At 36.0% G+C, this 25997-nt stretch overlaps 2 protein-coding genes across 3 annotated transcripts in view; both read right to left on the bottom strand.

Moving 5' to 3' along the window:
• Positions 1 to 4861, bottom strand: part of LOC132111418 (nesprin-3-like) — a 46650-nt gene extending 41789 nt beyond the window's left edge. Inside the window, exon 1 of one of the 2 annotated variants that reach the window (XM_059518686.1) lies at positions 4700 to 4861. In XM_059518686.1, the coding sequence (XP_059374669.1) occupies positions 4700 to 4713 (14 nt within the window). In that variant the 5' untranslated portion in view covers positions 4714 to 4861. Of the gene's footprint in view, positions 1 to 4695 lie in introns of both variants that reach the window. The other variant, XM_059518687.1, reaches the window with a different exon arrangement.
• Positions 4862 to 6453: 1592 nt separating this feature from the next.
• On the bottom strand, positions 6454 to 21394 carry LOC132111417 (gamma-aminobutyric acid receptor subunit rho-2-like). Its single transcript, XM_059518685.1, has 9 exons — positions 20977 to 21394; positions 19418 to 19524; positions 14043 to 14110; positions 11113 to 11336; positions 9972 to 10054; positions 9735 to 9875; positions 8806 to 8958; positions 8509 to 8720; positions 6454 to 7464 (listed from the first exon to the last, which is right to left on the bottom strand). The coding sequence occupies exons 1-9, from the start codon at positions 21099 to 21101 to the stop codon at positions 7153 to 7155; spliced, it is 1425 nt and encodes a 474-aa protein (XP_059374668.1). The 5' UTR covers positions 21102 to 21394; the 3' UTR covers positions 6454 to 7152.
• Positions 21395 to 25997: the final 4603 nt, after the last annotated feature.

The raw sequence follows: 25997 nt of genomic DNA, 5'->3' as shown, positions 1-25997 counted from the left end.
TGTGATCAGTAGCCACACATAATTTTTACATCTAGCCATCATCTCATCTGTGATTATATTCGCTGTAGCCTATGTTAAGATTTGACTATCACAGTGATTAAGATGTATTCACAAGGGGCATTTATGGTGTCACTGCAGCAGTAAATAATAACATCACAATAACATTCATGTAAGAATAATGTATTTATGCCACTTTCTGTAATTGTAGGTGCATCACAGTCAGTCACTGTCTGAAACCCAACTACAACCATGGGTATCTTTGAAGAAGGATGGGACAGTCTTGTGCGGCCACTGTACATGTAAAGCGGGCCTGGGAGAGGTGTGCTCCCACGTGACAGCTCTGCTATACGCAATAGACTCTGCTGTTAAACATCTGGAAGACAAAAGCTGCACTGATGGGCCCAGACAGTGGGGACTTCCTCCTTTGAAAGCGGGCAAGGCTTTGTACGAAGAGGGATCAGGAATTGATTTCTCACATCCTGCCAAAAAGCGTTGTGGTGTAAACAACCAAAGCCATTCAGGTTGTCCATCTGTGAAAAAAGTGGGTGTGTCTGCAGCAGCTATAGAACAATTCTACAAGGCTCTGGATAATGCAACTCCAAACCCTTCAGAGAAGAGTGGTATCCTACGCATATTGCCACACTACTGTAAACAGTTTCAACCAAAAGTGGTGTCTCTGGGTCTACCACAGCCCCTGACTGAGTTATACAGTGCTCAGAACCGGAAGCTGTCTGCCTCGGACCTTGAGAAAAAATGTGATGCGGTATTCAATGATATGGAAGTCACACCAGAGCAGGTATAGTCATCCCTCTTAATCTCATATGACTAAAATGTGCTTTAAGGTGTCATGTCATTAATTTCATCTTCTATAATTTACAATGTTGTAGGCAGTAAAAGTTGAGGAAGAGACACGACAACAGGGAAAGTCAAGGCTATGGTTTGACATGAGGGCTGGTAGGGTGACCGCATCTAGGTTCAAGTCAGCTGCAAGGACAGACCCTACAAATCCTTCCAAATCCCTAATTAGGCAGATCTGTTACCCTGACCTATGCAGATTTTCAACAGTTGCAACCAGGCATGTGTGACATAATGACATAAACATACAGTTACTGTTTTTAATTTCACCATAGTGTAAGTGAGTAAAGAAATTAGATGTTCTTTGAACTTATGTTTCAACTATGGAAATGTATGCAATACATGTTGTGTTCTAATGTAGAGGGCCCCTGCTCACAAAAACATCAAAGAAACAAAAACAAGACAAAGAAATGCATTTATCATTGGAATATTTATTATAGTCAGTATTACAAATTATCAACATTAAATTACAAACATGATGACAGATTACATCCCTCAATCTCTTTGAGTGCCCTTATCTATTTTTAATCCCAGGTGTATGGTGTAGGTCCTTTGCCTATTTATTCCTAATGTTCCTTTTAAATGGTTCCTGTTATATTTAATTTACACCTTTTTAAACAAGAGAATACAAGAGATACAAGAGAATATTATGTGCTATTAAGATTAGGCCAATTTTGGGTACTGACATCTATAGTACTTATAGTTCTTAGGGAAATGAGAGAACAAATCCAATGAAAAGGACACTCAAAGAGCTACGATGACTTAAAGGAATAGTTCACTTTAAAATGAAAATTCTGTCATCATATACTCACTCTCATGTTGTTTCAAACCTGCATGAATTTCTTTCTTCTGCTGAACAGAAAGGAAGATATTTAGAAGATTATCAGTAACCAGACAGTTTTTGGATCCCATTGACTTCCATAGTATATTTTTTTCTACTATGGAAGTCAATGGGACCCAGAAACTGTCTGGTTACTGACATTCTTCTAAATATCTTCCTTTCTGTTCAGCAGAAGAAAGAAATTCATACAGGTTTGAAACAATATGAGGGTGAGTATATGAAAATTATCATTTTAAAGTGAACTATTCCTTTAATAACATTATTTTTCTCATTTTCAGATGGGGATGTGAACATGAACAAAAAGCCAGAGAGACATATGAGGCTTACGCTGCACAACATCATCAGGACCTAAGTGTTCGTGATGCCGGTCTCCATATTGATACCTCCCGTCCCTACCTTGGAGCATCTCCAGATGCCTTGCTGTCCTGCTCCTGCTGTGGCGATGGTATTTTGGAAATCAAATGCCCACACTGTGCCAAAGACACCGGAGTCCTCAGTGCCACTGAAAAGAAACATTTCTGCATTGAGAACACAGATGGTACACATGCACTTAACAGAGATCATCAATACCACTACCAGGTGCAAGCCCAGTTGTTTGTGACGAAGCGGAAGTTTTGTGACTTCATGGTGTGGTCTACATCCGATTTTTTTATACAGAGAATTTTGCCTGATGCTGACTTTTTTACAGAAGCAGTGCAGAATGTTGAGGCCTTCTATAGGTCAGCCATTTTATCTGAGTTATTGGCCAAGACATATACATGCCCAGATAGACTGCTGTCAGACAAAACACAGTCCACAGACTCATGAAGTGAATTACTAGAATTGTTGGGTCTTTGTAAATTATAGTGTGGTCTAGACCTACTCCATTTGTAATGTTTTTCTTTTAATTTCTTATGATGTGATACTATAAATAAAATGTAATTGAATTATTAGTAAGATTTGCCAGTGTGTAATTCTACATACATTTAATATCCTTTTATAAAGTACAACAGCATAGTCAAAAGTTTGAGGGCTGGTTTATTTTACAAAAACATCTTTCAACACGTTTATAAAAGCCAACCTAAATTACATTAATAATGACATTAAGCTAACGTTAGCTACCTTTGTGAATGGGTAGCAGTAACGTTAACGTTAGACTGCACAGCCCTATCACACTAGCTGGCACTTGCTCATTACATAGCTAACTTAGGTTACTCATGTTACAAATGACAATTTGACTGGGTCTCCATCTGGACAAGGATGGCGATATGGTATTACACAAATTAAGTAAACGTAACTGGGAAATACATGAACCTTACCTTGTAAAAAATGCTCGCTGCAAATCCTGGAGTACTTGGAGGGCTGCCAGTCCTTTCGGCTGATAGCAGCAACCCATCGCTGCCTTCTCTCCCCATCAAATGGTATTCGATAAAAAGATATATTGGCTTTACCCTGTCTATTAGCACAGCCCACGGCACAACACGAAATAACCATTTTACAACTAGAACTAACTCAAACACGAACTCATTTGGCTTGCCGTCCGTCTACAGAATAGCTCTTCCGCCGTCCGTCATGGCGTTCAGAATTCGCGCGAGTAGAGCGTGACGTCACGTGCAAAGGGTCTATACAGTACACACAGTTTCAATGGAGGGACTGAGAGCTCTTGGACTAAATCTAAAATATCTGAGTTATTAATGACATAATTTTCATTTTTGGGTGAACTATCCCTTTAATATATTTTCTGTCCAATTATATTGTGTTACTTTCAATAAAAGTGTGGTTATTGTACTGGCCTGTGTTTTTTAAATTCTGTATCATTCAAATGATTGAGTTAAATGATAAATTCTTACACAATTCATTTATATTATTTAATAAAATAATAAATACTTAATACAAAGCATTTTAGGTTTTAGGTTTCAGCACAGAATTACATCCCTAGACAGTATTTCACCCTGTTGAAAGGAGATCCCTAACTCTAGATGCTTTCATAGTAGTAACAACAAACTGTAATAATTAGCCTACTTGAATTTGGCAGGCTTGCTGTGTTCACAAACGGTGTCAGTTTATGAATCACCCCTGGCAGCTGGTTTGAACCAAACACCTTTTGGTTACCAGCCAATATTAGTCACCACCAAACTACTACACCCCTACAGTGCAATGTTTTCACCAAACCCTACACACTGGCAAAGCTGCTTAACTTCAAGGGGCACGAGACACAATTCCTTATATTTAAGGAATATATTTTATTATATATATATTTTCCTTTTTTTTATTATTTACAGAGAGGGCGCCCTAAAAAGGATTACAAGACTTTCCTGCATGAGTCATATCACCCACAGCATTTCCCTAACCCTTTTCATATGGAAATACACAAACAATACATCTGGATTGCCATTGGTTTGGCCTTTACGGTTATGCAGTGGCTCCATGAACAAAACATATACAGTATGTAAATTATTTTAATATTATTGATATTTCATATATATATATATATATATGATGATGATGATGATGATGATGATTAAATACAGGGAAGTAACTAAAATATAACCAAAGGAGTTAAACTGTTATATTACATCTACTTACAATATTACAGTTGTTATATTACATATATTACATCTACTTCTCTTATCTGTCCAGTTTAACAATGTTTTAGAAACACAATCCCCTCAAGTCAAACCCAGTCAAACCACCCCACGCCCTCCTTTACACGATTATACGCTGATTTGCATACAGTTAATGGTCTGTTCTCTGCCTGACTCTGTATATCACATAAACGCAACCTTATAACATATAATTTATATAACATATAAATTAGTGTAACAACAAAATATAGAGGATTACTCCCTCGAATGAAGCATATAGACACAGTTAAGTACATTAAATCCCACCGAGTTGCACTTTATAAGCTGTACGTTACGTTAAATTTGTGTTCAAAAAGTAACAGCCCAGCAATGCAGCTAACGTACACAGAAACGACAGTGTACACAGACCTTAAACAGTCAATAAAGTGATCGTACTTACGGATATATGTGCATCTGATGTGAGTACTTATGGTAATAAATGACCTTAAGTTGCTCTTCGAACTACAAAGTTAGTGATCCGTCAGGAAGTCAATGCAGTCCTGTCAGTTGCTTGGGCTGATCGAGGAGGACATCAGGTAGACAGAAGCAGCACATCTGCCGAGTCACGGATGAGCGCACGTGACAGAGCGCGCCAGAATAAAAAAAAAAAAATAGAACGCTCTTTACTGACCTTTAGAGCGAGAGAAACATGTAAATAAAATAAAAATATAATTGTGTTTAATATGAAATTAATGTAATAAAAATTATTAACTAACTCATAAATATCCCTCACCGATAAACTTCCCTCAATACTGAGAAAAATCACATACATTTTGAGGAATTTTTGATTTGCCTTAAAAGTAAGATTTTAACACACCTAATGTGTATTTTCCCCAGCATATCACCATATCACAAAAATAAGGAATCAAGTAGTTATTATAAGTATTGTATATCTAACATTACCTCACTGAATCTATCTACTGAACTCAACATTATTAAACACAACATTTTAGCGTTGATAAAATAACCATAAGGTAAATATCACACAAATAATGAAGTAGCTTTTTTTTTATTTATCAACCTATTAAAAATGAGGGAAATAATCTATATATCCCAAACAACGTTCAGTTCAGTTCTGCAGTTCTGAGCAATGGATTCCCTCAGGAATTTCAAACCGATTATTAGATTAGCCATTTTGATTTATGAATAAAAAAATAAGGCTTGTGGATAACATTAGGCTACTAGAAATCTTAATTCCCGAGGGTACATGGTGAACTATACTTCCAGGTTGGCCAACAAATTGATGTAACAACTGCAGAGCGCAACTGTTAAAAATGATTAGTTAAATCTCACCAGAGCCTATCTGACCTTGTTGAATTCATAAAAAAAATGACATTCAGGATGAAGGCTTACTTTATTATTGCCTGATTTTTAGATGCTTCCATAAATATTCCATTCTGTTGACAAAAAGCAGGAACTTGGCTGTGAAACCTAAAAGAGACACTGTATTTAAATTAAGTTATGCCTTCTGTCAGGACACAGTAATGATTTTTAAAAGTTGTATTCCCGACTTTCTTCACTTTAATATTTTAATATAATCTATTAAATTATAATCTAAGGACAGGTCGTTTCAACAGTGATAATTTTATAACAACAATAAGCTTCACCTGTATGCATCTGCACTGCATTATAAAAAAAATTATATACATTATGTGTGGGTCTACATACCTGTAATATATATAAGGTTTAATTAGTGCACCATATTCTAGTAATATAATACATTACATTCTTAACTCTTCAATAATTACAGAAACAACTTATGGAGTGGTAATGTTTTCATGATTACTTTTCAAATACTGTATACATGAATTTCCAGCACATGTAGAGTTCACAGTTTTTTCATTTACAGTAAGAGGTATTTTGAAAGTTTGCATGCGATGCATGTGCACTAAAATCATCCCACCAAAATGAATCATCACCTTCAGTGTTTGATGTTGCACACGAGGCATCTTCAAACTAAACTTTAGCCTGCAATGAGTGACTGCCCACATGAAGAAGCTTTGTACTTTTATAAGGTATCATGTCAAATTCAGGTTGTAGTATAACTAATATAAAATTGTATAATCAATAAAATTAACATGCATGAAGATGAACCACAGCAAAGACATACAGATTTATTTTGCATGAGAAATATAATGGTATCAAATACACATATTTTTATTCTTTTCTTTTTTTGTCTATTAACTTTAAGAACTTTGTTACTGTATGTCTTCAATATTTATATTGTATTTGGTTCACTTTATGTCTGTTTTGTTTAATTCTGATGAGAACCTTGAGCAATCCAAAACTATAAATATGCTATATTAATAAAATAAATATCTAAACTTATTCATAATTGCTTAAAATGCACAACACAGCAAGTCATACGATCTCAACATAGCGGACCCTATGAGGGTGAAACCCACCTTATGCATTTACATCTGTATTTTATAGGCAAATGATATGGATCTCATGTGAGTGTAAAACATATTTTGCTAAAACTAATTTTTGTTAGCTACAAGTGGAGAAATTAATTAGTACACCTTTAAAAGAGAAGATAACACCAGACTTTCTTGCAATACTTAAAAGTCCAATGATGCAAACATGAAGAAAAAACACATAAGCCCATACAAGGTCTGATAAGTGTTTTACAGTTAATTTGTCGTAAACCTGAAAAGGCCTACATGAAGCACTTTGCTGACACAGACATCCCCTTTTTCTCTCAGTCTTTTTGTGCATGAAAAGTGACAAAGGTAACTGCAATTTGGTATCACATGAGCCAATGTCTGATGTGCATCAAAAAGTCAAGGATGGTTGTATAAAACCTCCAGAAGTCCAAAAAAAGAGTTAAAGATGGATGTAGCTGGAGAATGATCAGCAATACACCGACCAATAAATAAGATTAAAAATTATATAGGCTCCTGGGAAGATCATGCGGGAGTACTTATCAATGGCATGCGTGTTCTGCATAATGCGTAAGGCGCGGATGCCCTTTTTCTTGGTGGTGGTGGACTCGCTGCTCATGGACATGTGAACCACCATGTGCTCATGTTTCTCTGGCACCACATCCTCAAGAACCATGGGAGCTTCTGTGTAGCCAGCCAAGCTGTTGGTGTCAGCCTCACTGTAGGTCCCATCTAACATCATGGTCCTTGTGTGGGACATACCGCAGGTGCAGGGCAATGACTGGAACAGGTTGAGTTTGGCACCCAGGGAGAACAGAGAACAAAGAGAAGATATCATTAGCAAGGGCAAATTATCAGTTGGCTTTATTTAGCTGATGGCTGACTATCTTATTAACATTCCTCAAAATGAGAAAAGAAAGTGGGTGTTAAAATGCAAATAGTGTGCAACAGTTGGGGTTTAGACGTAAAAAATTAAAGTATTTTTCTCTATAGAACTGACTTTTAACAATAAATTATAAACTGTTAGTTATGAGGTTGTTAAATCAACTGGAATGAATTCTGATTCTGTAGAGGCCAACAGCTTATATTATTTAAACTTATTTAAATAATCACGTTTAAAGTGGAATATCTGATGGAAAAGCTACATTGACTATGATGCTGCCAAAAAATCTTCACTAATCAAATCGAAATAAGCTATTTGCACCAAAATAACTCTTTAGCGCCCAGACATTCCCATGAAGTGCTGTAGATACAGACAGTCTTCTTACTCTCTCAAACAATTTAAATATATGTAGATCGATTTATTTATTTTTTCTAATTAAAGTTTGTAATGTTGTAATTCACCTCATTGGCATGGTTGAGGTCATATAACGCCTAAACAAAGACTTCTGAAAATCTATACAGGGAAAAATGAATTGGAAAATACTTCCAGAACCATGACCAGGGATAAAGCGGACGGGCACTGTTGCACTCAATAGAGAAGTTAAAATGCCAATAGCATATAGAGTAATTTGTAATATTAAGCATGAATAGAGTTAGGCAAATTTACTGTATGCATAGAAATAAATGTAAAATATGCACTGTGGAGTACAATATCCCACAGTGCAATGACACATGACCTTCCCTTCAGAAGTAATCGAAAGTAATATCCACACATTCTTTTGTGTTAGGATATCTGATTGGAATAACAAGAGTTTTCCAGTTTACATTACTTCATTTTTATTTGCATTTACATAATGAGATCACACAGAAAAGTCATGAGGCCATGGCAAAGTAATGGATTAGAGTTGGAAAACACTGCATAATTGGAAAAAAATTTTTTTACCTGCTCTCTAACTGCTCGATCTCTGAGCTTACGCTCTCTCCTCTCCTGGACCGTGGTCAGATAGTTGACTGCTGCATACTCCAAGACGGACAGGAACACAAACACAAAACTGACCCACAGGTAAATGTCCACAGCTTTGATGTAGGAGACTCTGGGCATGGAGGCGTTCACCCCAGTGATGATGGTGGACATGGTGAGCACCGTGGTGATACCTTGATAAAATCAGCACATCCTGTTAAGATCTGCAGGTGTGTGACTTGACATTAGAAGTAACGATGACATTTGTAATAACCTTACCTAATGAAACTCTTGCTGGAACAGCCCTGCGATCAATCCAGAACGACACCCATGACAACATAACCATAAGTGTGGCTGGGAAATAAGTCTGCAGCAGGAAGAAGAAGATGTGGCGGCGAAGCGTAAAGTTTATATACAGGCGGTTGTACCATCCTAAAGAGAGAAAGAGATAAAAATGCACATGGAGTCAAATATAAATCCAGCGAACAATTTAGCCACAAATTTTAACAAATGGCATTCACACTACCATTCAAAAGTTTAGGGTTGATAAGATTTTTTTATGAGAAGTCTCTCAAGGCTGCATTTATTTGAACAAATTACAATTAATAATAACTGTTTTCTGTTTTAATTACCATTACTACAGTCTCCAGTGTCGCATGATCCTTCAGAAACCATTTTAATATGCTGCTCTGGTTCTCAAGAAACATTTCTTATTACTATCATCAATGTTAAAAACAGTTGTGCTGCTCAATATTTTTGTGGACACCATGATACTTTAGATTCCTTTGATGAATAGAAAACACAATACGGCATTTATTTTGAAATAGAAATCTTTCATTACATTATAAGTATCTTTAATGTATTAATATCTATCAAAAATCGTACTGACCCAAAACTTTTGACCGCTCGTATATTTTAAAGCAAGACATCATAAGCACACTTTCCAAGCTAAATATTTCACAAAAATACATTTGTTAGACTGTTAATTATACAAATATTTACACATTGTCCGCAATCTGATGAATCAGTAGCACCAGTTGGTTAAATGCCACTGCAAAACCAGCTCAGAGAAGACAAGTTATCATATACTTGCAGATGCCACTTGCTTTGATAATTAATGCAATAACATTCATACACTTAAGTGTCCAAATCCATCTTGGGGCCACACTACTTGAAATAAATCAACTTGACAAATAATCCCCCAATACCTGTGCTGCTGTAGAAAGCCAGGCGAGAGGTGGTGTGAAACTTCTGAATGAGGAACTGAGAGAGAGAGATTTTGTCATCTATACTCAAAGACTCATCGCCACTTTTCCAGTACAGCATCAGATCCTCATCTGTGTAGGCGTCTAGAAAAGAAGGATCCATTTCAGGAAAAACTAACTTGGCAGAGTGGATTGAGCATGTGTCACATTAAAAATACCACAAATGAATGATTCACTCACAGCTCTCCAACTCCAAAGTGCAGGTCTGTGTATCCAGCGGGAAACGGCTGAAGTCCATGTTGCAGGCTGCTGTAACGGTGACCCTGGGCACAAGAACCATGTATAACACGGATGAAAATACAGAAACCCACCGTCTTAGATCTTTATATTTCATCATATTCCACAGACGCCTGCTTTATTCACTTTTCAAACCCAAAAACCATTTGCATATGCAGTTTCAAATGAAATTCTGTCATCATTTACTCAACTCCATGTCCATACAACATTTTTTTTTTCACCCAGCCCTACTTTCATGCTTCCGTGACATGCAAAAAGTAGTTTTCTAGCAGAGGGTCCAATCTGCTCTTTTCCACACAATGGATCTAAAAGAGCAGGTTGGACATTCTGCTAAGCATCTCCTTTTGAGTTTCACAGAACAGAGAAAGTCATATGGGCTTGGGATGACCCTAGCTTTGGTAAGAAAGCTCCTGCTAAGAATAAAAATGTGAATGTGATGTAAATGTGCTTAGTAATGCTAGTCAAGAAGGCATATTATTAGCGTCATTTACAGAACCGACACTAAGACCGTTTAATTTCTCTCTCTCTCTCTCTCTCTCTCTCTCTCTCTCTCTCTGTTCTCTGTAGTGGTGTCCATCATTTGTTGGACAATGGAAATAATCTGGGCCAGTCCCATCAATAATGACACTTTCCCTGGAGCCAGAACAGTGTCTGAAATTTGACTTTGAACTCAGCCCTATCCCTTGATTATAGCCTGCACGCAGGTAGCTTGGCCTAATTTTTAACTCACAGCACAAAAGACACAGCAAAAACATCACAGGCCAGAAGCGTCATTCTAATTTTAACACCGCAGCAATATGCAAATGATTAAGCCCGGTGACGTGCTTTTGTTTTCTGACCACATTTAAACGAAACCACATTCAGTAGCTGAGTTGCTTGGAGGTGAAATGTAGTAACTGCTGAACAACTGAAAAAATATTAACTTTTTACTAACATTGTACAAAATAAACAAGAATTATAATAAATATTTATAAGTATATTTGCATAAATACATTTAAACTCTATACATAACTTATATTTCATTGGATTTATAATGGCTCACTTAAAAGTCAGAAATGCCGGTGTAGATAATCAGCTTTTTTACCTCAGGCTGTAAAGAACGTGACCATCAGGGAACACTCTCAGCATGATATTTTCTGTGGTGGTGTCATGAATAAAAGATCTTTTAGAGTGGACGAAGAAGACGTCAGGAACCCAGATCTTTTTCACCAAGCGTCCGTCGAAAGTCATGCTTTTATTTGTAGTGCTGGTGAAAGACAAGCGCTCATCCTTCCAGTAATGTCTCAGGTATAATGTCATAGTAAAGTCCTACAACAGATGGAGGAAAAAAAATATTTTTTTAAGAAGGGTTTTTACAATATTTAGTTAAAGCACAGTGATTTTTAAAAGAGCCTCTACCATGCTTGTTTGCTGAACTGTTCAAAAGTTTTTTCTTTAACAAACTAATAATTTTATTCGGCAAGGATGCAATCAATTGATCAGGTGACAGTAAAGTAATTCTTAATGTTACAAACATTTCTATTTCAAATAAATTATGTTATTTTAAACATCCTTTTCATCCAAAGAATCATGACAAAACTCTATTACAGTTTCCACAAAATTATTAAAAAGCACAAGAGTTTTCAACATGATTTGAAGATTTTTGAGCACCAAATCAGCCAATTAGAATGATTTCTGAAGGATCATGTGACACTGAAGATTGAAGAACTGGCTGCTGAAAATTCAGCTTTGCCATCACAAGAATTAAATGCATATTAAAATAAGTTAAACAAAAACTGGCATTCAAAATTATTATTTTTATTATTATTTTTACTGTAAACTTCAAACTTCTTTTGAAAAATCTTACTGACCCCAAACATGAGAACGGGAGTGTATATTAAGGTTAATCTCATGACAAACCGTTACATTTGACCCCAAAATCAGAAAAAAAAGAAAAATTAATTATATTTGGCATGAATAAAATTTTTGGACCATTAGGATTTTTAGTATTGGGACATTATTCTCAAGTACGGAGCCCCGCACATGACATGCAAAAAAAAAATTGTGCGCACGATTTACTAATTCGTTCCCTCAATTTACTAAAACGTGCACACGATTACTATTGCATTCCCTCGATTTGCTAAATCGTGCGCACGATTTAGCAAATCGAGGGAACGAATTAGTAAATAGTGCGCACAATTTATAAATCGAGTGAACGCAATAGTAAATCGAGGGAACGCTATAGCAATCGTGTGCACGTTTTAGCACATTGAGAGAACGAATTAGTAAATCGTGCACGATTTAGGCTTATATTTTTTCCTGCGTGTCATGTGTGGGGCTCCGTACTCAAGCCTCTTATACTGTGAGGTAAAAAATATTTGACAATACGTGAAAGAAAAAAATATGATTTTTAAAGAATAGTTCTACTAAAAAAAAAAAATGTACTCATTTTGTTTGCTCATGTGTTGTTCATACTCACCCCTATTTTTTTCCAAACCTGTATGACTTTCTTTTTTGTTGGGACACAAAAGCAGACATCTGGAGACTGTATATGTCAGAAAAATGAGACTAGAGCTTCTGTTTCCTTTTTGAAGTACCATAAAAGTGGTTTATATGACATGTGTGGAATATCCCAAATCTTCAGTCCTCTGAAGACAGAAGAACATAGCGCACAAGTCATTGGAACCACTTTTTTAGGACTTTAGTATCCTTTTGAAGCTTGAAAGCTATATTTCTTGTCATTGCAATCAAAAGAGTGACCACAATCTTCAGAAATTCTCTTTTTGTGATCCAAGGAAGGAAGTCTTTATGTTCGCAACAACATGAGGGTGAGTTTTTCATCATAGAGATAAGAATGGGATTTCCTATGCTTTACAGTAATGAGAATTGAGATGTGTGCATATGACTGTCATAAATTGAATGCCCAAGGATAAAAACATTATGTTGGCTTTATTTTCTAAGCAAAATGTGGTTTCTTTCTTTTTATTTTGGGGTGAAATAAGACCATGTTCTTCAAAGGTTTAGTGAGATCCACTTATTTACTTTATAAATACAGGCAATGTACACACTGTAAAGTTTTGGGAGTGACAACTGTTTTTCGCTGTAGCAAGTACAAAACCAACTTCACATCTTTTCCTTACAACAATTCCTTTGATCTTTTCTTTGCAGTTTGTTTAAATAGAAAGTTGGTGTAACTCTCGATCCTCCAATTGCCTCTCTAAATTGCTCAAGCAGACTTCTCTGTTCTTTCTTTTGGTTATATAACAATAAAATGGCTAGTAATGATATATGGTCAAGAAAAGCACCACACAGTTTCTTTGTTGCATCGCACAAAGGCTTGTGAAATCCAAGACATGAGAATGGAATGCCAGAATGGGTGTCATATTCTGTTAAAATAGAAGTAAAAAGCAGATCCATGATCAAAGTTTCAACCATCAGAGACACAGCAGCTTTTTTTTAGGATTACCCTTGTGGGACTAAGTAACTGCCAAAAAAGCCAGTAATAAATGGGTGAAAAGCAAGAGAATTATGAAATTGAAAGTGATTCTTACAAAACTTGTGAAGATCATGTCTAGGTATTTTTTTTTATAATTATATTTAAATTTTAAGATTTATATTTTATTATAATATTTTTTCTGTGTTATTTTACTATTTTTAAATTATACTTTGCATAGAAAATGCAACCTATATTTAGGACCTTTTTATTTTTGGATAGTAGATTTTCATGCCAATAATTCCCAAAATTCTAACTAATAAATGAATGAATAGAAAAATTGAAAATAATAATAAAAAAAGATATATAAGATGATGTAAAAACTAAACACTTTACACCATAGTAGTATTTTATTTGTTTGTATTTTATTAAAATAACATAGAATATATTTAATATTTAAAGTCATGCTAAATTTAATTTCTTGAAATTCAAATTTGACTGTTTAATGTGTGCTCATCTGTTAAATTATTTAGAATAAAATAGCTGATGATGTTATGTAAAATGACACATGTGAAAAAAAGCAACTGTTTGGGAATAACTACCATGTCAACTTCTGAAATACTGTCCAAGCTTTCCACTTGTACATCAACTCCCACTGGAATAGCAGGACCTGCAAAAGACAAAACATGTCATCTATTTCTACAACATATACAACTGTTTGTCAATTGAATTACACCATCTTCTCCATCCCACTGATATATATGGCCTCTTCTGCATTTGCCATGCATTCATTTTTCATAATACTGTTTGTTTACCGGATTCTGACAGCTTTATACCAGTCGCAATTAGCATGGTGTTTGCAAAGACTTCTGTGAGCATCATTAAAAACGTCCTCATGGCCAGATCTGGATCTGTTTGCTTTCCACCAGATCTGTTCACAAAAGGCTTAGCAGCTGCTTTGACATCTGACAGATTGTAGGAAATGCTATAGCTCTCAAAGGATGGGACTTCAACTGGAACTGCAGCTTTGATATCCTACATGGAGCTGCACTTGTCTTCTGCAGCAAATCTAAAGCCTTGCTCTTTACCAGGATTAGTGTAATAGGGCTATCTGTCACTCAGAAGGTAAGACATTTAGGTAAATGGGCAGAGGGTGGCCTGTACATACGGACGGGGATGATGTGAGAACGCCAGACAGAATCAAAACGAGATTTCCAGTGTGTCCCATCACCATTCCTAGTCCTAGTAATCCGACCAGATTACTGGAAATGGTAGATTAATCTTTGATGCTCAAAATGATACCGACACTGACTGAAACTTGCCATTAAATGTCACTTAATGTATCACTCATTAAAACCCTTTATGAAAAGCACAAGCATTACTTCAAATGCTGCAGAAAACGCATATGAGTCCTGCTGATAAATAACCACCAACTGTTGGAGATGACTTTTACAAATTTGCTTATGTAATCCAAATCCTCATAAGTAAACGATTGCCATGCAACACTCACTGGACCATCCTGTTTATTTCCCCGTCATGTACCATCAAGGCTTTTCATATCACACAAATAAGCCTAAATAAGGACACAGCTCCTAGGTAAAATCGATTTGTCCAAACTAATCAACCCCCTGCTGTCAGTTTGAATCTGAAAACATTAGAATGACCTTGACCTTGAGTTCAGCTGTCCTATTTCTCAGTTGTAGTTACCACTTGGAGGTGGGTATTTGTGCTTTTTCCATTAAAAACGAATTCAAAGATCCTTGTATTAACTGGATATCATTAAAATTCATCAATAAATAAGTAAATACATATACATAATCTTTTTTTTTACACACTCTTATGTTGTTCAAAATCCATACGAACCTTTATTCTCTTAAAATGTAAAAAAAAAAAAAAAATCTTTTGGGTTTCACAAAAGAAAGAGAGTTATAAAGGTTAGGAACAATGTAATTACTATGATAAAATGTTCCCAAAAGGCATATTTAAATGAATTAAAATTATCTTCTATTATTTACAAAATCTCATGTTGTTCAAAACAAGTATGACTTTTTTATTCTCTTAAAAATAATTTTCTTAAAATACAAATAAAGAATTATTATTTATGCCCTTTCATTTTGTTTCAAACCAATATGATTTTTTATCTTTTTTGTGTTCCATAGATGAAAGTCTTAAAGGTTTGAAACAACATTACATGAGAGATGTTCTTAAAAATAAATAAATAAAATAATTTTCTGTTTTTATTTTCACATCCTCATATTATTTCGAACTCATAAATTCAGAGAAATGTACCCTTTTGAAAAATGATAAAAGTCACAGAGGTTTGGAACAATTATAACAAAATAATCTTTAAATGGACAGTTCTTTAAAAATAATAATAATGTTTTGTTAATATTTACACACTCATGTCGTTCCCAACCCATTTTATCCTTCAAAAAATTCATAAAAATATCTCCATCTGTATTCACAGAATAAAGAAAGTCAAAGTCATAGTCATAGTGCAAAAACATGTTTATTTTTAAAGGTGAACTACTCCTTTTTAAAAATGAATAAATCACCCCTTTCCAGTGTTGATTTTATTAATAGTGCTTTTCTTTCAAAGTTCCCGAGGCTATGACATTGAGCTGGTAATCGCTGGCTGATGTTTGGCTAGTGGGCGGTCTTTAAACCAGCTGTCTGCGGGGCAGGGCAGGCTGGGATTGTTGCATGTGCTAATCCACATGACCGGTCAGTACAAACCGCTGCCAGATTAATCTCGCCTCTAGCGCTATAGCGCCTCAGCCCATAGCAGATCGAGTGATCCTCCAGATGGACCAACCCATCAGTGTGGACCGCTTAAGTCTTTTACAGACAAATATAAAAAGCGAGAAAAGAGAGAGAGTGCCAACAAAATGTAATGTGATTACAATCGTCCTTAGTTTCGCAAGTAGCTTGTAAAACTAAGTGATCCTTTCGTCGAATGTCAGAATTCAAATAACAGAATACGAATAACACGAAAAAGGCTGCTGGCTTCGAAGACATGTGACATCCTGGCACAGAGATGTTACTTGATATCTTTTGATCTTTCATTTCATTTACTATCTGGTTTTCAGAAGCTGCTGGCCCAAACATTAGTATTGAAAGCTGCATTGTGCATATGCAAATCTGCAGACAGAAGAAACAGTCTACAACATGATACCAATCTATAATAGGTGTAATCCTTCACATCAAGAAACACATACTGCCCTGTAATGACCCATAAACATGCAGTGAATGCTATATGTTCTGTGGACATCAACTGATACTCCCCTTGTGGAGGATTAGACATAAGCTTTATGCACCATCAGTTAGCCGTCTCTGGATTTAAACCAGACTGCAGTCATGCATTAGCAATTCTCTTTTGCTTCAGAAGTAAATCTCATTTATGCAGTACACACGGCACATTATACCTGCGCTACCATTTACTAATCAATTTTTAGCATGCTTGTCATTGAACAACTGCAGTATCTATATACTGCAATTGATTGATGAAAAGTATTTTAAAAAGCATTGCTTAATATGATAGGACACATCTATCATGCATTCCCTCAATGTGCTAAAACGTGCACACGATTTCTATTGCGTTCCCTCGATTTACTATTGCGTTCACTTGATTTATAAATTGTGTGCACTATTTACTATCTATCTATCTATCTATCTATCTATCTATCTATCTATCTATCTATCTATCTATCTATCTATCTATCTATCTATATGTCTGTCTGTCTGTCTGTCTGTCTGTCCAGTGTTTTGGAAGAAAAGCTAATGAAAATGCCCTTTAACCTCTTGGTGAAAAACTATAATAATACTATGAATCTATGACATTGGTTGACAGTTGTGACACATTACATCATGTTTTGAACTAGCAGTCAGGTTTTCACCGTCAAGCAGATGCAACAATGCTTCACTGACAGAGCTGACAGATCTGTGTATGCGTCTGAGGGGGTGAATATGTTTGGGCTATTTTCATTTCCTTTGCTGTGACCCCCTGCTGAACAAAGAGCTATTCCCAAATGTATGCAGAGTCAGAACATCCTAATGAGTGACTTTTTAGATACTCTATTCATAGGAAGAATGGCAGCAAACACGGGAGTGTTTCTTTTTCTTTGCCCTATATAGGAACACATCATTAAAAAAAGAACAGGGGGACTGTACGGACTAGCAGGAGAACTTTCATTAGTTCTTAGCCTTTACTATGCAAACGTTTAAGTATAATACAGTTAAAGGGAATCTTTGAGCACCCCCTTATATCATCCTTTAATACCATAGCCGTGGTAGAGAAGGAATAGAAGGCATTAAAGCAAAAAAAGAAAAGAAAATTCTGACACGATTTACTCACCTTCCTGTCATTGCAAACTGTTATTTTGTCCATAGATCACAAAAAGAAGAGTTTTTGAATCTTTACACCATTGCAGTGACAGTTCATAGTAACCATGACTGTCAAACTCCAAAAAAGGCAAGAAAATAAACCCACTAAAAATAAAAAGCACCATAAAAGTCCTTAATAATCTTACATTCTTGTTTATCAGAAATGGCAGGTTAAGTTTACACACACACACAAAACCATTTTGCTGTTGACATGCCATTTTTGAATCTGGACGTGCTTGTATCTATCATTGAAATCCACTGAAAGTATCTAATGTAAATATTGAAATGATAGCAAATAAATAATACACATTTGTTTTTTTGGGGGGGTTAATTATTCCTATTTTATAATCTCATCTTCCCAGAGGATCAATCTGTACACACATCCAGCTGCTTCTATGCGATCTGATTGACTGTTAACTTCCCCAACATTAAAAATGGGGTAAAAAGCTTGAGAAAAGTGCACAAGGCTCCATCTGCAAAGCTAAAAGCATAAAAAATGTCTAACTGAAATCGATCTGAACGAGTTTAATAAGATACTGCTTGGTAAAAGAAATATGTGAAATCAAGGTCAGAGAAAGTCCACGTCCATGCAAAAATTTAATCAAAGCACGCTAATTCATTTCTAGGAAAAAATTATTCTTAACATGAAATAACAGACCGATTATATTATCACTGAAGCAATTCGAGTGGGATATTTACATGAAAAATAAGCTTGAATTTCAGAAAGTAATTGGTTTCTGTCTCTTTGCTTCAATGGCACTGAGCTGCACAAACTCCACAAGTTTGTGTAAATCTTCTCCAGCATGATCCAAAGACAATCTTGTGCTTCAGTGGAAGCAAAAACGTATGACTATCTGTACAGAGAGTACTTATTTGATTAGAGACCTAGCAATGGTTTTCTGTTTCAGAATCATAAAACTTCATATTTCCCAGTTTTAAATAAAAACAGATTTGGTTTCGGACTTTCTAAGATTTTATACTGTAGGAATTAAAAGTTCTATGTAAAATAATTGTTTGGGGTATATGATACACAATACAGGCAACTTTATGGCTTAATATCAATTAATGATGGGCTAAATTCACCTGCCTATCAATGCATATCACAAACTCCAATACTCAAAACCAAATGCACTCCAGAAAAAGTAAAAATCCCAGTCTCTATTACAGCGGTGCTTAATAATGAGGCTGTTTACCCCTCTAGAGGGAGCCAATGCAGATTTAATGTCTGCTGGTCAAGTAACTGACCTGAATGTTCACAAACTGTGCATACTAAATACTGTATCTGCAATCTGTACATAAGATCAAAACAATGCAACTAAAATTATTTTTATTGGCATTCAGAGAACTGATGGAGTGAAGACATTATAACAGTAGTTTATCAACAGGACTTAAGACTTTCTTAGTCTCATGCTTGAAGTACATTTGTCTTAATTTGAGTAATCTTCAGAGGATATGGTTGCTAAACATTTTAAATTACACATGTCTTTACATGTCTTTGAAGATTAAAAAAAGGCTCCAGACTGGGGTTGTGGCTTATAAATTAAAGCAAAGAAATGCAATTTACATTTGCAACACAGATATATGATGAACTAACCTCCAAATGCGGGCCTCATGGTGAAGTCATGGTCATCCACTTTCAACAGCTGCTCTGTTTTCAGTCGCCGTGATTTTGTCACATCCGGTGGCTTCTTTGCCAGGGAGCTGCGGGTTTCAAAGTCACAAAAAACTCTGATCAGCCTCTTATATCAGACATTAGACAATGTGCACTATTGCTAGGTGGAATCTACCAGAGGTTACATGAAAAACTCAGCCTGAACCCTCAAAGTCAATGACGTTTACATAATTTCTGTGAAAATGCAGCTGCAAAAGTGTAATGACGGATTAAGATCATGCACTGCGCTTGTATCAACAAATTGTTAAGGCAATGGTGAACTAACTGTAGCAGCTGTATCTGTTACAAATTACAGGAGATGTTATCGACAGACATTCATGTGAATCCTGAACACTAGATTCATGAACTGTGATTGTTCCAGTCAGACAATGCACATAATTAACTCTTTATGTGACAATGCAACAATCACTGACAGTGAGAAGTCGACTGCCTCATTCCTCTCAGCTACTTGTCATTTGTAATTTATTTCCTGTTGTGAATATAAGACAGAAGGCAGTTTGCCATGACTGGCACCCTGTCTACAGCGCTACTGCTGGATTTTCTCATTAATTCTGCAGATTGTTTGTTTGTTTTCATTTTGTAGACCCATGAAGCTGTACCCATGTGAGCTGTTTGTCGGGACAGCTTTGTGCCAATGTACTGTCCTTGGCAGATGGGCGAAATGATGAAATGTGGCTGTTTGTCTGAGTAAGAAGCACCAGTTCGAGCACACCAGTGATATGTGTTCAGTTCAGTGGCGGTATCATCTGTCTGGGTCACGTTAATTGCGCATTGGCCCCTGGCCTCATTTATGGCACTATGCCGTCATACAGAAATCATACTAATAAAGGTGGTTGAAAAATTAGTCTGCGAAAGACATCAATGAATGAGTTCACACTATAGCCACTTATGCGCAGCACCTCGTAACACATAAATCAGATACATTATTATAAAATGCATGAAATTAGTAATGGAACGATATAGATCTGATACACTGAAAAAAATTTACTCCGTAAATTTTACAATTTATTACTAAGAAAGACATCAACTGAAATGGAAATTAGATTTGCAGATGAAAAAACAGGTAAAGTCAAAAATTGACAACAAGACATGCATTTTAGAGTTAATTTCTATAATTAAATAGTATAATATCGGCCAGACAGCCACTGTGCTCTGTAATTATCAGTATTAGCAGACTGTAAACCCCACTAAACCTTAAGGTGAATTGCTGCCTGAAGTAAAAATCAGTCTAAACATGCAGTAATAAGTTCATTGATGAATCAAACTCTGAAAACTCAGTAAAAATAATAATAAATAAATAAATAATCGTGACTAGTAAAAAAGATATGTGCACTTGTTGACAGACATCTTCAGTCAACTGTTTATTGCAACACTATTCCTCATCATCATCATCATCATTATCATCATTTGTGAACCCAGCAATGTGCAAGTGAAATATCAATCCAAGTTCAGTTGTCAAAGACTGAATAAGTGTCACTTACGTCCCATGCTTCTGAGTTTCCACAGCTCCTGTCCACCTCCTCTCTCTCGTGGTATGTTTATTCCGGCATTCCCCAAACGAGGCCAGGAAGAGCACTAAAATCAGGAACTGTCTCAGATAAGGCATTATGCAGAGCAGGTTTGAAATCTACAGGTGTGTCCTGAAATCCAGCTTAATCCATGAACTCGGTGACTCGGGAAAGGCAGCATCTTTTTTCGCTCTCGGCGCAGAAATCGCTACAGCTCTCATCTCTTGCATGCGCGATGTGTGGATGGTTTAAATATCAGCGCGGCGCGACGCGATGCATGCTGCAGCTCCGCGCGGCGTCTTCTGCCTGTCATTGGTTATCAGCTGCACAGCTGCTTTGACCACATGGCATCAACGGTGGGCATACATGCCTTTCTCACAGCTGTCTGTGCGGCTGGAGGAAAAGACGGATTAAGACACATACGACCTCAAAAAGCTCTATATCGGGAGCTATGAATGCTTTCAAATCTAATGCACGCGTGAAATGCATAGCCTACACTAAAAGCCAAAACATCCTCGTGATTGACGCAATTCCTCATAGGCTAATTCTCGTGGGATCAATGCATTGTAGGCCTACTGTAGAAGGACAAGTTCGATTCACTTCCGATTTTACGATGATTATTTTTGTTTACAATACTGTGTAGCTATTACATAATCGTGGCCTTTTCTAGCCTATATTTAGAATACTGTGAAACAATCAACCAAACGGAAACGAAAGCTGCTGTTTGTTTAAAATCGTAGGTTTAATCGCAGGCACGGCAATTTGTAAACACGAATTTACGAGGCTTCCGGTGTCATTCGATTCCCGTTATTTTGTGCTGCATATTATTACAAACTAGTAGCCTTCTTATTATATTATTTAAATATATTTAAATAATATGCATCAGAGTAATGTGGTTTATTTGTGGATTATTGTGATGTTTAAGCTGTTTGGACTCTCATTCTGACGGCACCCATTCACTGCAGAGGATCCATTGATGCGCAAGTTATGTAATGCTAAATTTCTCTTTTGGTGATGAAACAAACGGATCTACTGTACATTTTGAATAGCCTAAGGGTGAACTATTGCTTTATTTAATGCTTAAGAAGTATTTTTCTTGGTTGGCAAATGGAATCTCATTGTACAGTGTTATTGATTTCAAACCAGATGGCATTGAAACAAAGCACATTAAACAAAAATTCCTTGACGACACCAGTTGCTTAAAAGTCCTTGCAAAGACGCCATACAAAATTGAAGTTACTTCTGAGAAAAAGTCTATTTTGTTATCTAATGCAACTGAAATCTTTTCAATCTCATGAAGATTTCACAAACCCCTGGCTTTTACTTGGAGGGGGGGGGGGGGGGGGGGCTGGGGGTCTGAAGGTCTGCCTTCGTGTCACTGTCACAGCTGCAGATGGTAAGGCTTTTTTTTCATGCATTTGTCCTCCCACTCACTCAGCTCCGGCTCTACTGCCACTGAAACTCAGCTTATCTGGGATTTCACAGCAATTCTGTGCTGCCACGCCCCGGCTCCGTATCCACTCGATGCCTGCCACTGAGCTGGAGCATCGCCAGTGTGTCACTAAAGGATCTGTTACATAAAAGTTTGTCAGGCCTCTCATATTAAATGGATAAATCTGTCCCCTGCACAGCCAAGGCTTTTGTGTTGCAGTGTTTGCAAATCAAAATGGAGAAATTCAATTGGAAATAATAACAAAGCTATCCTTGGACCTTTTGTGTAAAGATGGACTGATGGCACGTATAGGAGGCTCTCCAAACGTGCTGTGTCAACCTCATGATATCCAGCCCTAACTGTGTCAAAATGAGTGCTGCCACTGCTGGAATCATTCTCGCCATTCAAACTGCTGGAAACCTCAAATTGTGGACTAATGTTGCATGCATCACTCATACAGATTTAGATAATAAAAGGAGAGTGACAACCATGTTGTGTCTTTTTTTTCTGCACTGATCCATTAATTGCTTGGTGAAGTGTAACGCTCGTGTAAACAATATACCGAGACATCTGTTTTACTAAAGATATGATGAAAGAATTGCACAAAATCTATGTTTAGTAATGAAATTTAAAGCGTTACTCTTTAAATCATAATGAGATAATGTACAGTCAATTTATTAAATGGCATTATTTATGCATATTAAAACAGTGACATGATATAATGATTTGAGTTGAAATTATTTTATTATATATGAAAAGACCGTATGGCGAAGAAAGAGCTAGGCATAAAATCAGTTACCTGGGAAAACAGTCAATTATGCAAAAATATTTGAATGCCACAATTTTGCCAGTCAGAAACATGTATTCCGGCGAGCTGTGTAAATTAGTCATTTTGTTACGATTTCTAATACTTGAGATGCACTAAATAAAAAAGTGACATGAAATATTGACTTGAGCTGACTTGATCATTTTGTATGTTTTTTTCATGTTGAAATACAAGTACAGTATATATTTAATGAATAAATAAGTGACAAGGAATATTGATTTGAGTTGAAATCATTTTAGTATATGAGAAAAAAAGACCACAAGTTGATTAGAGATATGAAATTTGCTATGTAGAAAAGACAACAATATGCAAAAATATTTGACTGTCACGATTGGACAGTCAGAACCATGTATTCCAGAGAGGCATGTAAATTATTGTAATATTCATTTTGCTATAATTTCTCATACTTGTAATTCTCATAACATAAAAGGTCCTAGCCTCAAAGATTATTTTATTAAAAAATCAGATATTGGAGTGATAATAGATATTAAATATGTGGGAAATGACTGCAAGCTCAGCATAATCCAACAAAGACTAAAGATAAACCTAAAAATAAAGTTATAAATCTGTAAATGAACACTATGGGATAATTATTTATTTATGAATATTTCCAACTCAAGTGAAGCAAACAGACTGACTGTTTTAAAGTGCATATTTATTCTTATTAAATTCACATGAGTGTAATGAAACCGGCAAGCATAGCTTAATTTTAAGCAATCTCAGACTTGCTGCTTCTAAGTTGCATCAATAAATGTAATGGAGCTATTTTCACAGTGAATAGTGTATTCAAACATTTTTACATTTTGAAATTCCCAGTATTAATACAAATATGAAATAACTAAAAGTGTAAAAATCTGCATACTGTTTTAATAAGGCTGCTCCTGCAACTCAGAAAACCAAGGACACATTTTGCAGCCCTGCTGGCCCTGAATTTTATTGCTTTTTATGTGCAAAAGGCTGGACAGGTGAGCCTTTAACACAGACAATGTAGTTAAAGGCTTTTAAAAGATATACAATAGTTTTGGTGAAGAAATATGTTGACGTATAAATGACTTCAATGTAATATTTTTCTTGAAACGTTCTATACACAAAGAAAAGAAAGAGATAAACGTGCAATGTTTCACAGAGCTTTATGAAGTGGTCTTCAGTTGCCTTCAAAATCTGTTTCCAAGGTGATACACATCAAAATATTGCTCAGTACTGAAGGTTAAATATAGACAAGCAGATTTTTGAGCTTGTTGTTTTGTGTCACATGTATGATTACTTATCTGATATTTATTCTGAACTCCAGCAATGTGACATGCAGCCTTACTGAAAAGAATAAAAAAGTAAAGCATCTGTTGTTATTAGCCTTTAACCTTAAAGCATGAAACATATGCAATCTGAAGTGAAAATGAGGCCTGTTACCAATACAAGGGAACATAAAAAAGTGCATCACTCTTTTCATCTAATTTAAAAAGCTAATTTATTTAAGCGTACTGAACTTTTTTAGTGAGACCCTAATTTCCCTTTTGCGGGGTTGCAAACAAATTGTTGCATTTGAAACTTGAAAATAGGTCACAAACAAAAAACAACAACAGCAACCAAAAAAAAAAAAAAAAAGTTAAATTGTTCATTTATCATTAAATTGAATGTTTGCCTCGATTCCTGAAAAATTGAAATGGTTCTTAGATTTGCTGGATGTTGAGAGCCTAAATTATAAGTTATCTTTAATGAAGCACTTCTGAATTGTTAATAATATTCTGGCTGCATATCCATGTGTCAGGGGGAGGTAAATTCACAAGTCAGATCTTCTGTTTTTCCTCCAACTTTTTCATTTCGTTGGGGAAATAGCGAGGTCAAAGAAACGCAGGCTGGGTGCTGGGCTGTCCTCATCACAGAATCTGGGGCTGTTGATCAGGGCCAATAGTTATGCAACAACAAAGATTACTTTTAAGAGAGGTTGAAACTGAAGAGAATTCCTCTGGACTTCAAATCACCTCGCATCATTTTATCAGCTGTTTGGACTCTCATTTTGACAGCACCCATTCGCTGCAGAGCATCCACTGATGTAATGCTAAATTTCTCCAAATCTGATTTGATAAACATAACTCATCTACATCTTGGATGGCCTCAGGGTGGATACATTTTCAGCATACAGTATTTACATTTTTGGGTGAACTATTCCTTTAACAATTTAAAGCTATTGTAAAGTTTTACCAAAAGATAAATTATTTGTGCTTCGATCATAATGTTGCACAATAACACAAACTATAAGAAGCTTAAATATACATTGAAAATCCATCAACAGTGTGTATGTGTAACACACAAGAACGGAAATATCTGGATATCTTGACATGTGTCCGATGTGTACTTCATGTCTGACAGCACAAGTTACATGAAGACTGCTCTCTTTTCACAGAATCAGTGAAGACCATGTGAAGAGCCCATAAAGCCTTTTCTTAATGTGGAACGACAGCTTAAGACTTGAAGCAATCTAATCCTCTATGACAGCCTCTGATTGGTACGTTCACTTTAGCTGCTGACTAGTTGTGACTGAGAACTTCGGCTGATAGATTTCAATTACATTCGTTTTGACATGGTAACACTATTTCAAATGCTGCTAGGAAAGAGTCCTTCTTTGATTCTAATATATTCATACTAAAAGAGAGTTTCGAGTTCTTCACTTCACCCATGTGCCTTGACAATACATAAGTGCAAAAGGAAAAGCCCTCAGTCACAGATGCGTCCCTGCTC

The sequence above is a fragment of the Carassius carassius genome, chromosome 31 (assembly GCF_963082965.1).
Source record: "Carassius carassius chromosome 31, fCarCar2.1, whole genome shotgun sequence".
NCBI lineage: Eukaryota > Metazoa > Chordata > Actinopteri > Cypriniformes > Cyprinidae > Carassius > Carassius carassius.
This window is presented reverse-complemented; position numbering and strand designations above follow the sequence as displayed.